The sequence below is a fragment of the Bubalus bubalis genome, chromosome 14, assembly GCF_019923935.1.
Source record: "Bubalus bubalis isolate 160015118507 breed Murrah chromosome 14, NDDB_SH_1, whole genome shotgun sequence".
In the NCBI taxonomy this organism is placed as follows: Eukaryota; Metazoa; Chordata; class Mammalia; order Artiodactyla; family Bovidae; genus Bubalus; species Bubalus bubalis.
Window position 1 is genome coordinate 73430350 of NC_059170.1, and position 13795 is coordinate 73444144.

A 13795-nucleotide genomic window follows, 5' to 3' on the forward strand; every position below is an offset into this window, starting at 1 on the left:
TATGGGGGTGTACTTACCTGTGTTTAAAAATCGAAAACATGTCATAAACTCGGAAGCATTTCCTTCACTTTAGTGCTTGAATTTAAGAAAAGTATCTTGCTTTCAGCTGTTTCGTTGATTTCATTTGCTTACTCATTCTTTCATTCATCCATTCATCCAAGTGCTCGCTGTATATAAGGACACTGCAGGTCGTGTCGGGGTAGACATCAGAGGCAGGGCATAACCTCTGCCTTTGGGAAGCATCTAGACTGGTGGGGAAAATGAGGTGTAGTGGTCCAGCCGTAAGTGGGTAGAAAGTGGCAGCTTTCGTGGTGTGTTGTGGGCTGTCACCGCCCAGATGTGGTGAGTGATGGTAGGACTTCACACAGAAGATGTTGGCTAGGGCTGTTTAAGAAGGTCTGCTGGAGGAGGAGGCTCGTTAAGCATCTTGAAGGGTAAGTGAGATGGAGGAGGAAAGCACCTTCCAGGCAGCGGGACCGGTGTGAGGGTCTTTATGTGTCTTGGAAGAAGGGCTAGTTTAGAACGGCAGGGAGCTCAGGCGACTGGTGTGGGTGGCACCTGAGGCTGGATGGGCTTCTTGTGCCCCTCCATCCAGCACCTGATGCAGCTGGTGACTTGCACCTGTTTAGACTAATCTTCCTGTGGGGTCTTTAAAGGTGCTGACCTGCCCACTGGGATCCCATGGGTGCCGAGCTTGCAGAGCTCCCACCCTTAGGAGAACGTCGCTGAAATCAAGTTGGGGTCCTGGCATGTCCTCGACGGTCCTCTGTGGCTGAATTTCTCTAACCTTTCCCAAGGCTGACTCTGGAGGAGCAACTTCGACCTCGTCACTTCACCTCTGGGGCCTTGGGTTCTTTGTGGATGAGACCAGGGCTGGGCTGGGGCTCCTCTCTTCTGAGCCAACCCCCTCTTCTCACCTCCACGTGGTGACGAGCCTCCCCTCGGCTCTCCAGCCGTCAGCATCTTGATCTCAGGTGCTCCCCCTGAGTCGCCTCCAGAATTCCCTGAGAAAGTATCATTGTCGTCTTGAGTCTCGAGCACAGTTTGGTCCTTCAAGATTTGAGGCTTGAGTTTTGTCTCGTATGAAATTCTTGAGCTTTCAACCAGCTTATCTCAGCTGGAATCAGGGTTCCATGGCACAATTAAGCGTAACTCCCAGAGTAAGGCATCCATTATATGCAGTGAACTAACCTTGCTCTTGTGCTTTTAGAATGCTACTAGCTATGGGAAATTGAGAATATAGTTACTTGGTGTATGCACATGCTATTTTCTCTTCCCTGCTTGCTTTTTTGCTGCAAACTACATCAAAGTTTGCACGCTTTTTTGCTACCTGCTCTTTCTCCCCACGTAATGGTGTTCCTCAGTTCTGTGATGTTCTAGACTTCAGAAGAGAAGCCCCGGCTAGAAGCAGAGGTGATACCGCAGAAGGCACAACCCTGCCCTGGGTTTTTGTCCTGGAATTGGGGATTCAGAGGAAGGGAGGGCATCACTGAGCAGAGGGCGCCTGAGAAGGAGCTGGAAGGCAGTGAGGCTTCCCCACACTTTGCTACTAAGTCACTTCAGTCGTGTCCGACTCTGTGCGACCCCATAGACGGCAGCCCACCAGGCTCCCCGTCCCTGGGATTCTCCAGGCAAGAACACTGGAGTGGTTTGCCATTTCCTTCTCCAATAAATAAAAGTGAAAAGTGGAAGTGAAGTCGCTCAGTCGTGTCCGACTCTTAGCGACCCCATGGACTGCAGCCTACCAGGCTCCTCTGTCCATGGGATTTTCCAGGCAAGAGTACTGGAGTGGGGTGCCCACACTTTAGGATTCCAGTTTTTTTGGGTTGAGGAGGGCATCACGCTTGGCCATCAGTGTCTCCCAGGAGGTTAAATACCCACACCTGGTCTCCATCCTGGAGATTCTCACCTGGGAAGCCGGGGTTGGGCTCCTGAGATGATTCTGTTGCTCGGCGGGGCTTAAGAACCCAGGTTTGACCATGTTGCCTTTTGAACACATCTTTGCTCTCGCTCCTGGTCCAGTGTCTCTGTATGGCTTGTATCAGCCTCCTCGCTGGTCTCCTTGCGCTCTCTTCCTGCTCCGGAGTCTGAGCAGCAGCTTGAGGGATCATTTAAAAATGTAGCAGCGTTTTGCCCTCCCTTGTCTCCCTGTGTCTGAGGCTTCCTGTCCCACGTCCGTTCCTGGTGTCATCTGGCCCCTGCCCCCGTTTTGGCCTGTCTTGCTCCCCACCTCCCCTCCTGTAGTCCCACTAACCTTCCCTCTCTTCTCCAGACCTCTGGCTGGGTCCTGTCCCAGGTTCTCTGCCCCTGCTGTTCCTTTTACATGGGCTGCCCTCCCAGCTCTCTACCTCGCTGCAATTCAGCCCTTGCTCCCACGCCGCCCCTTGGAGAGGTCCTGTCTGACTACTTGCCTCCCCCTGCCTCTGGACACCCTTTCATTTCTTTCCAGCACTTACTAGTATCTACAATGGTATTTATTTTTTTCTAACCCCCTCCCTAAAATGAAGACTTCAGACAGTACTCTGTGTTGTTTACCACTTTATCCCTGTGCTGAGAATGCTGTTTGGCATTTGAAGGTCTCACGAATATCTGTGGACTGAAGGAATATCTGGATCTCTCCATCCGGCATCCTGGATAAGGATCTGTGGTTTAGATCTCCAGCTAAACCTTCTCTGATGATTCTGCACGTCTCAGGGTAGCCTGTTGGGTATGGAGACACTTCTGATGGTTATGCTGTCCTTCCTTCAATGGAAAGCTGAAAGCAGGTGGTGGTTCAGTTGCTCAGTCGTGTCCGACTTTGCAGCCCCATGGACTACAGCACTCCAGGCTTCCCTGTCCTTCACCATCTCCTGGAGTTTACTCAAACTCATGTCCATTGAGTCGATGATGCCATCCAACCATCTCATCTGTCGTCCCCTTCTCCTCCCCACTTCAATCTTTCCCAGCAACGGGGTCTTTTCCAGTGAGTCAGTTCTTCAAATCATGTGGCCAAAGTATGGGAGTTTCAGCATCAGCATCAGTCCTTCCAGTGAATATTCAGGAATGATTTCCTTTAGGATGGACTGATTGGATCTCCTTGCAGTCCAAGGGACTCTCAAGCGTCTTCTCCAGCACCACAGTTTGAAGGCATCAATTCTGCGGTGCTCAGCCTGAAAGCAGGTTTAAGCAGGTTTAAGGGTTGCCTTAAGGCCTGCAGCCCTGGCTCCTCACTCTCTGCTGGGGGTTTGGGGTGGCTGAAGCTGCCGCTCAACAGCACCCTCTGCAGCATCGGTTTAAGAGGACTCAGGGTGGTGGACCCTGTGCCTTCATGCACAGAGCATCCTTTGTGAAGCATGGGCTCCCTGGCTGCTTGGGTGCTGTCTGTGTGGCCTTTTGTGTCAGCCCCTCAGGGGCTCGAGGTTAGACCCGTTTCCCAGGCAGCGGGTGGTCCTGGTACCTGGCTGTACCTCCAGAACAGCCCATGGGTCAGCTGGGACCGCCGCTGGGTCTGGTCGCAGCTTACTGCCCTTTCTGCCCATCCTGGTCCCCTGTCCTCCTTTCCCAGGGCCGGACCCCAAAGGCACACCCTGCCCGCCAGGCTCCCTCAGACCGTCCGCTCCTTGGGTATCCCAGCCCGGAACAGTTGGCTCTTGCCTAATCGTTTAGATTTATTGCAAGCTCTTGCGGCCAGGGAGATTGTAAGAGGCACAGCCTGATGGATTTGTCCCACAGTGAGGGTCCTGGCCCAGCAGAGGATCTCACTTGGTCTGAGATGCTCCCAGCATTGGAGACTGGGATGCTGCCCTTGGCTTTCTGTGGACAGCCCCGGGGGAGCCCAGCAGAGCAGGCTCCCCACTGGGATGTGGGTCACGGTCCTGCTGACATACCGCTCACTGCTGTGTGGCAAGGCATGTTCCAAGATGCAGTCGGGTGATGGCCTGAAAACCCACTCCTGTGTGTCTTTGAGGAGAAAAGCCCTTGGGTTTTTTGCAAAAGTTGAGCCAATGCTTTATAATTTTTATGAACAGCAGCTAAGAGAAGTCAGCAAGATCTTTGCATGCTCAGAACCAGTTGGAAAGGCTGAGGAGTAGCCCGGGGAGAGAGGGTTGCAGGAGAGTGGCCTGCCCTGAGTTTGATTTCAAGCTTTGACATGGGCGGGCGAGGCGACACGTCTTAATGAAGCCTCTGCTACTGCAGTGGGCACGGAGGTCGCTCCCTCTCTGGGTTGGGGGAGGGAGGTGAGTATAATTGCATCTAAGTGGAAGAGCCACAAAGTCTCATGCAATGTTTGAATGCAGTTACATTAAAACATCCGTTTATCTGAGAATTGAAGTTTATTTGGGCTTCCTGTGTTTTGTCTGGCGCCCTAATAAGGGAAAAAGTACCATTGGGTGGGGAGGAGGAGTGAACAGCTCATTGAGCATTTGGAGAGCAGGACTGCTTCCTGCAAAGGCGGGATCTCGCCTGGTTTTGAATCTTGACCTCGTGGAGCCTGGTGGACATGCGGAGGGTGGGAGTGCGGCAGAGGCAAATCGGGGTGTTGGGTGGTGGTGGTGGGGGTGTGTGTCCCCTGTGATGGGAGAGCCGGGGCAGTGAGCCCGCCGTTTGAGAACCTGGATGCACCCCAGGGTGCTTAGGAGCCACCCGATGCCTAAAGTCAGAGACTTTTTGCCTTTTCAGTTCAGTTCAGCTCAGTCACTCAGTCATGTCCGACTCTTTGCGACCCCATGAACCGCAGCACGCCAGGCCTCCCTGTCCATCACCAACTCCCAGAGTTTACCCAAACCCATGTCCATCGAGTCGGTGATGTTATCCAACCATCTCATCCTCTGTCGTCCCCTTCTCCTTCTGCCCTCAATCTTTCCCAGCATCAGGGTTTTTTGCCTTTTAATTAACTAAATTTACTTTAATCAAAGTAATATCAAATCATGCTGAATAATTCCCCTGAGGTCTTGCTCCCACTTGCTCTCCAGAGGCGACCAGCTTCGCACTTAGCATTTTGCAAGTTCAGCGGTGTTCTGTGCATCTAGAAGCATCAGTGTGCATATCCTCTCTGCTTTTTTATCTACTTATTTGCTTGCAAACTGGATGTCATCTGCGTGCTTGGTTCTTTTTCCCACTTAACAGTGTTCCTTGGACTTCTTCCCATAGTAGTACCCATGGTGGTCATGCATTCTTTTTATTTTGTATTTAGTTATATCAATTAATTTATACTTGTATTTTGTTTTTAAATTGAAGTATATAGTTGATATACAATAGTATATAAGTTACAGGTGTACAACATGCTGTTTAGTCTCTAGTTTATATCTGACTCTTTGCCACCCCATGGACAGTAGCCCACCAGGCTTCTCTGTTCATGGGATTCTCCAGGCAAGAATACTGAAGTGGGTTGCCATTTCTTTCTCCAGGGGATTTTTCCAACCCAGGGATTGATCCCGTGTCTCCTGCTCGGCAGGGAGATTCTTTACCAGTGAGCCACCTGGGAAGCCTGTACAATATAGTGGTTCACGATTGAAAAAAAATTTTTTTTTTTGGAGTATACTTGATTAATGATGTATTAGTTTCTGCTGTACAGCAAAGTGGGTCACTTACATATGTATCCACTCTTTTAAAAGATTCTTTTTCCATAGAGGTCATTACCAGAGTATTGAAGAGAGTTCCCTGTGCTGTACAATAGGTTCTTTTTGTTTTAATATTTATTTATTAGGCTGCGCTGGGTCTTAGCTGCAGCACGTGGGATCTTCAGTCTTCACTGTGGCCTGTGAGATCTTTCAGTTTTGGCATGCAGACTCAGTTGCAGCTTGTGGGAGCCAGTCTCCTGCCTAGGGACTGAACCCAGGCCCCTGCATTGGGAGCGTGGCGTCTTAGCCACTGGCCTGCTGGGGCGTCCCCTGCAATAGGGGCTTTTTATCTATTTTATGTTAATAGCAGTGTGTACGTCATTCCTAGCCTTCCGGTTATCCCCCCGCCCACCTTCCTACCAGTAACTGTAAGATTGTTTTCTACATCTATGTGTTTTCTATATGTGATTCTATTTCTGTTTTGTAAATAAGTTCATTTTTACTGTTTTTTTTTTTTTTTTAGGTTCCACATATAAGAGATATCATAATATAGTGATTCACAATTTTAAAGGTTACATTTATGCATTCTTGTTAAACACAGAGTTTAAAATTTTTGCTCTTGAGTGTCCTCCTGCCCCTCAAGCGAAGGCAGTTCAAGTATTGGTTCATAGTATGTAACTCTTGAGGTGAATTTGGGAATGCTAGCTCACTTCAGAGCTAGGCTGAACGAGCCACTCTTGGGACTCTTCCAGGCTAGTGGCGCAGTTTGGGGATCTCGGCTTCACCCACCCTCGCTGTTCCGTTATGGGATGACCAAACACCATCAGCTGCACAAGGGGAATCAGTCTGAATAATTTCGAAACATTTTAAAAATACTTGAATTAACATTAGTTTTTTTTTTTCCTAACAAGTTTTCTCTACTCTCATATCTAGCAGCTGATATAATTCATCTCTTTCTCTGAGTGGATATTTTGCATCTTTTCCTTTCTCCCCCACTTCCCCCAGTATTGATCTGTAATTCAGTTTGATTATTCCAGTGGGTTCATTTGTAGCATCTTATAATCTAGTTTCCAGACCTTTCAAATAAATTACTTATTTATATGAGTGAACCATAATAGACTTTTCACTTGAGAAACCCAGTTCACCAAAGTGGCCAGGGAGAGACATAGTTCATTTTGCTCTGTTATCAAATCAATGTTCAAATAATATTTCAGGATGATTTATTTTCCTCAATATGAGAAAAATGTCAAGATTTATTTCCCATGTTTCGTAAATGTCAGAGGAAATTGACCCGAGCCTGGCGTCACGTGGATTTTAGCTGAAGGGCTGGAATACAGAGCACTGAGCTGTGGTTATGAGCATTGCCCTTGTGCAGGGGGCTCAGCTTGTGGGGTGCAGAGGAAGTGGGCTTCTTGCTTCCCTGGGACCCTCTAGACGACAGGAGAGATGACACCAGCGGGGTTGAAGCCCGTGTGGGTGGGATGAAGGGGTTTTTGAAGGTTCACAGGGTTGGGGGTCAGTCTAGACCTGGGACGAGCCTCACTCGAGGGCCTGAGTGGGGAATCTAGAAGCAGAAATGATGAGAGACCAGTGGGGAGCGTGGCCCTCAGGAGGGGAATGCCCCCGGGGAAGAGCAGTCTGCACGGGGAGTGTCCATTCAGCGCTTTGGTCTTGATCAGTTGGTCTGTCACATTCGGCAACTGTCTTACGGGCACCCACCACGCCAGCTGCAGGCGTGCACACCTGTCACATGCAGTCCTTCCTTCTGGAGGTTCACACTCGGGGGGTGAGACCAGCTCACGAGGGGCTGGGGCGGAGGCTCAGTGAAGCCTCAGGAAGATATGGAGGGCAGGCTGCACACTGCCCGGGATGTGGGGGGAGTAGTGTGGATGGTTAGGCTGAGTTGGGTCGGAAGGCCTTGGGTATAGCCAGGAGTTGGGCTTCACCCTGTGGCCCTTGGACGTTGCTATAAAGCTGGGGAACCACGTGATGCTCTGTATGTTCAGAAAGAGGGGAGGAAAAGGCTGGAGGTAAAGAGACTCGAGGAGGAGGTGGTGGCCGACCTGGGATGGTGGCAGAGGTGACCAAGGTTGGTAGCCTGGCGGTAGGTCACATGGGACTGTTGGTTGGGGGGAAGGGGAGAAGGCAAGGCTGCCCGAGGGAGTGTCATGTGGACCTCAAGCCACCCGCGATACTTAGAAGCCCTGGGGGTGCAGAAGAGGCTGGAGCAAAAGCCAGTCTCCAGGGGACGAGGAGCCTGGGTGGTAGGGTCAGCAGGGTGGAGAGAAAGGAGCCAGGGGCCGCCGCCTTCCTTTCGTCATCTCTGAAATCCTAGGAAGCCGGAGAGCTGCCTGGAATCCACCGGGGATGAGGGCATCAGGGGTTCCTTTCAGCATTTAATCACACTAGCCATCATAACCACTTTCTAGAGATTACATTGGCTTTCCCGTATTTTCCGTAACTAGATTGAGATTCACTGTCTATGGCTAAATCGCTAGCTAGCTTCTTTATAGTTATAGTGCTATTCTTAAAGATTACTTTCAGAGTAAAGATACACCTTTTTCTTACAATTTTAGTTTTTATGCTTAAGAAAGAAGCAATCTAGGAAATTGTTATTTGTGAAATTTCCTTATGGAACAGATGGCTTTCCTTATTTATCTTAATGACCTGTGCTGTGACTTAAAATGACTTCAAGCTATTGGCAGCAGCCTTACAGTGATTTTGGGAAACCGTCTGGGTATTGAGAGGGCTGGAAGCTTGGCCAGGTACTAAGGATGTGGGAGGCTGGAGATCAGGACACTCAGATGACTTCTGAGATCTGATGATGTTAGACATGTATTGCTCTTGGTTTGAAGCCACCGTACAACTCAGAACCAAGAGTCAAGACAGTGTCAGCTGACCGAGGTTATCTCCAGTTCTGTCATGAGATTTTACAAGTAAGACTTAAAGGTCGAAGTACAAAGTTAGCATGTTTCCCAGCGTAGGAAGCAGATTACATGGTGGAGTGTGTCTCGTGAGAGTAACTGAGGCCGATTATGACTTTGTCATGTTCAGACAGTGCCCCAGCCCGGCCTCCCAGTGTCAGGGGCCACCGGGGTCCCTCGGGGCTCCTGTCCCAAGAAGGTTCCGTTCAGCGGGTCTGCGGTGGACCCGAGATCCCTCATTGCTAATGAGCTCTGGGAGCTGCTGGCTCCTGGGTTGCACTTGAATAAGAAGGGTCTGAGCTGGGGTTCCCATCTTTTGGGGCACAGAGCCCTTTGAGGAACCGAGGAAACTCTGGACCCTCCGAAAAGTGAGCCTGCCACCTCCCCAACCCCATCCCATCCTGCCCCACCACCTGCTATTTCAAGGCTGTATAAACCTGTTGAAACCCACTGAGTGTCTTCAGTTTTTTTTCTTTTTTAATTTATTGGAGCATCTTCAATTTTGATTCGGACGTGGCTGGTAGAAAAGATGCTCATTCAGTCAGTATCTTCCTTAATGTCTTTACAGAGTGGATGTTAATTTAAAACTGGGCACGTACTGTCATGGCTTCCTATGGGTTTGGAGTCAATGATCCTTGGGAGAGCCCTTTAAACTTAGTGGCTCTCAAAGACCCGTGGCTTCGAGCCTGGGGCTCCTTTCCCTCTGGCTTCCCATCGATGAGAGTGGTGGGTGCCATGTGACCTGCAATTTCATTTTACTTTATTTAAATTTTTTTCCTTTATTGTTTTAATCTTTCGCATTTAGATTTATGATCCATCTCTAATTTTTGTGTATAGTGTGAGGTCTGTTCTTTTTTTTTTTTGGCCATGCCTGGTGGCACGTGGGATCTTAGTTCCCCAACCAGGGATCAAATCTGAGCCCCTTGTGTTGGGATCATGGAGTCTTAACCAGTGGACGGTCAGAGAAGTTTCTTTCTTCCTGTTTTATGAGTAAGAATTGGCTGGTGATATGAGCGCCTGTCAAGGACTAGTCCTCAGATCCCTGGGTGGTTTCTGTGCTGCTGGCAGATTATTTGTTGACAACATTAGTGGTTTTCAAGTGTAAGAGCTAAACACAGTAGACTGGCGAATGACTGAGAAATGGCCCAGGTGGAAACGGGAGGGATGTCATTAACAAAGGGAATCCTCCTGGCTTTCTCCGTGGGCAGAATGTGCTTTGGAAGTTGAATGCTGTGAAGATAAGTGTGTGTTTTCCAGCTCCATGAACATGGGGTTTCCCCAAGGCAGTTCTCACTTTTGGGTTCACAGTGGAGCTGCCCAAAGACCTGGAGGGTGGAGTGGAAGCTCCACACAGGCGAGGGGGGTTCATTTATTTGTCTCTGAGCCAGTGTTCTGTTCACCCAACCCTGGACTTCCTCAGACTGGCCTAGAGAAGCTGAATTAGGCCATGGGGATCCACTGTAGCTCTTGAATGGTGTTTACCGCAGCATACTCTTCGGGCTTGATAGTTCTGGCTGGTGTTTGTTCTGTCTCTGTTCACCCTGAGGTGGTCAGGGTGCTTCCCCTTCCCAGTTCCACCCCCTCCTAGATTATCTGAAAATAAGTCCCAGACATCATTTCACTTGAAATGTTTCAGTGTCTCTCTCTAAAAGGTCAAGACCTTGTAAGACTCAACATGATAGCATTGTTACACTTAATAATTCCTTAGTATAATCACATATCTAGTCAGACTTAATATTTCCCTCATGTCATAATTTCTAAAAATGTTTTTCTATATGAATTGAGATCCAGTCAATGGATAAATCTCTAAAATCTTTTTTAATCTATAGGTTCTGCTGGTTATCGTCATTATTGAACAACCCAGGTAGGGAAAATGACATGATGTCAGGGCCTCTTTCTTCCCCGAGACACAGTCATTTTGAAGGTGGCCACTTAATAATCCTACTATGGCCTGTAGGTGTTCAAGCGAAAGGAAGAGGTGCATGTCTCATCTCAAATCAAAAGCTCAGAGTGATTACGCTTAGTGGGGAAGGCATGTCAAAAGTCGAGATAGGCTGAAAGCTAGGCCTCTTGTGCCAAATATTTAGCCTACCTGTGAATGCAGAGGAAAAGTTCTTGAAGAAAATTAAAATTGCTGTTCCAGTGAACACATGAATAAGAAAGCAAAACAGCTTTATTGCTGATGTGGAGAAAGTTTGAGTGGTCTGGATAGAAGATCTAACTAGCTACAACATTCCCTTAATCCAGTACAAGGCCTTAACTCTCTTCCATGCTGTGAAGGCAAGGAGAGGTGAGAAGCTTCGGGAGAAAAGTTTGAAGGCAGCAGAAGTTGGATTGTGAAGTTTAAGGAAAGAAGCCGTCTCCATGACATCCAAGTGCAACGTGCAGCAGCAAATGCTGCTGATGCAGAAGATCTAGTTAAGATCATTCGTGAAGGTGGCTGCACTAAGCAGCAGATAATCAGTGTAGACACAGCAGCTTGCGATCGGAAGAAGATGTCGTTTAGGACTGCCATTGGGCGATGCAGTTGGTAACTTTAAAACGAATGCTCATTGACCATTCCAACAAATTTTAAGACCCTTTAGAATTTATGCTCCGTCTGCTCTGCCTGTGCCCTGTAAATGGAACAACCAAACCTGGATGATAGCTCATCTCTTGACAACACAGTTTACTAAATATTTTAAGCCCACTGTTGAGACCTTCTCAAAAAAAAAAGATTCCTTTCAAAATGTTACTATTCATTGCCAATGCGCCTGGTCACCCATGCCATGGAGATTAATGTTGTTTTCATGCCTGCTAACACAGTATCCATTCTGCAGCCCATGCATCAAGGAGTAACTTCCACTTTCAAGTTTTATTCTTTAAATATATTTCATAAGGCTGTAGTTGCTATAGATAGTGATTCCTTCAATGGATCTGCGCAAAGTAAATTGAAAACCTTCTGGAAAGGATTCGACATTCTAGATGCCATTAAGAACATTCATGATTCATGGGAAGAAGTCACAATACTAGCATTAGCAGGTGTTTGGAAGAGTTGATTCCAGCCCCCATGGATGATTTTGAGGAGTTCAAGACTTCAGTGGAGGAAGAAATAGTACCACTTCAGAAGTGGTAGAAATAGCAAGAGAACTGACTTAGAAGTGGAGCCTAAAGATGTGACTGAATTGCTACACCTCATGAAAGAACTCTGATGGATGGGAAGTTGCTTCTTATGGATGAGCAACGAAAGTGGTTCCTTGAGATGGAATCTACTCCTGGTGAAGATGCTGTGACGATTGTTGAAGTGACAATGGATTTAGAATATTACATAAATTTGGTTGATAAAGCGGTGTTTGAGAGGATTGGCTCCAATTTTGAGTCTGTGGTTTAAATACTATCAAATAGCATTGCATGCTACAGAGAAATTGTTCATGAAGGAAAGAGTCAGTCAGCGAGGAACACTTAATTGTTGTCATATATGAAGAAACCTGGCCTCAGTCAGCAGCCATCAACACTGAGGCAAGACCCTCCACCAGCAAAGAGATGACCATTTGTCAAAGGCTCAGATAATGGTTAGAAGTTTTTAGTCATAAAGTAATTTTAAATTAAGGTATGTACCTTGTTTTTTTTTAGGCAAAATGCTATTGCACATTTTAAACATAATTTTGACACGCTCTGGGGAACAGCAAGGTTGACGTGACTCTCTGTGTTGTGATACTCGCTTTACTGCCGTGGTCTGGAAGGAACCCACAGTATCTCTGAGGTCTGCCTGAATATTTGAATTGAATCGTCTCTAGTAAGCCCTGGCATAGCTTAGTGGAAAATGGCATTTAGATACTACTTTGGCCATAAGACTCTAGGCCTTTTCCGAGGACAAAGCTGGGGAGTACTTCTTTTCAATTTCAGATAAAATTCATCTTAGGTTTCCTGTTTAGATTTAGGACTAAGGAGTTTTTACCTTGCATCATCAATCTGTTTAAAAAAAAATTCAACCAAGTCAGTTTGAAGATCTTATTGGTTTTATTCAATGATTCATGAATCTGGCAGCATCCCCACCTGGCAAGTAGAAAGGCCCTGCCAGGAGCTGTACAAAATGGAAGGCTTTTATGGGCAGAAGGAGGCTGTGACAAGGAAGTTAAAAAAAAATGGATTATATCAGGCAAAGTCAGCTTCCCTGGGGGACTGCAGGGGTTCTTACCAGGCAGGTTACCTTAGACCAGGAATTTCCAGATGGGCTGGTTCACGACTTACTCTTGGTAGAGGCTGAAGCTGCCTTAAGTTAGGTATTAGGTCTTGGTGGGGCTTAGCTTAAGTGACTCCATTTTGGTGTTACAGTTTCTTTTTAACAAATCTGATGTTTGTATCTCCTTTCAAACCAAAAACTTGGCTATCAAGGGCAGCAACATAATTACTCATGTATTATCCCTCATGTATTACTCATGTATTATACGCAGACAGAAATGCTAGGATAAATACACTTATTTTATCACCAAAATATGATGCCTAAAAAAAACTTGACGATTGCTTTGTATTAATAGTTCTTTTTTCCCTTAGCCTAGATTCCTCCTGCCCAAGGAATCTAGCATGAGATCTGTTCTCACTGTGCAGTGCACAGATTGATTGACTTAAACTTACTTTTGGGTTTTAGGTTATTTAATAAAAATTGTTTTATTTTTGTGCAAATTATTTTCATCATTCTAAACACGATCTACAGATCAAGATGTTTTTGTAGAAATCTAGCTTCGTTCTCCGTCTCTTCTTTCTCCCTAGGTGACCTTTTGAAAGATAAATAGGTTATCCTTTTTATCTTTAAATACAAGTAGTGGTTTCCTGTGTATACTTTTCTCCGCTTTGAATTTCCCACTCAGGGTCCCCTGGCCTCTATCCACAGCAGTACCTAGAGACCTTCCTCTCCCCATTACCAGGGACAACCCTCCTCGTGTGGGTGTGGGCTTGTTTATTTTAGGAGTTCTCTTAACTTCCTGTTCCAGTGTTTTCTGGGAATGCCAGTTTCTGGATGGAGGTAGAAAGAAGGTGGGGGCGGGGGGTGGCCTGGCTGCCTCTGGGAGCATCCTGGCTGTGAGCACGCACTCCTCTTTCTTCTCAGTCCTCATCCTGGATGGAGCGTAGGTGGGCGGGGCCCTCTTACCTAGAGTCAGAGCGCCACCCACGGTCTCTGTCTTTGCATTTATACTTTTTAGTAAACACAACAAAAATTGTAGAAGCACCCTTTTCTGTCCTACCTAACCAATACTGAATTACTTGTGTTGCAGGGAAAAGGACTTGGAAGCCAAATTCATTATTCAAATGGAGAAAAGCAAAACGACCATCACAAACTTAAAGGCAAGTAGT

The 13795-nt window shown here is 47.2% G+C and overlaps 1 protein-coding gene across 14 annotated transcripts in view; it reads left to right on the plus strand.

Annotated features, from left to right (window-relative positions):
• The window catches only part of KIF16B (kinesin family member 16B), a 298517-nt gene that overhangs the window by 23341 nt on the left and 261381 nt on the right, over nt 1-13795 (plus strand). For all 14 annotated transcript variants that reach the window (XM_044928275.2, XM_044928274.2, XM_044928273.2 and 11 more), the window contains exon 2: nt 13717-13786. In XM_044928275.2, coding sequence (XP_044784210.2) covers nt 13717-13786 — 70 coding nt within the window. The remainder of the gene's footprint in view (nt 1-13716; nt 13787-13795) is intronic.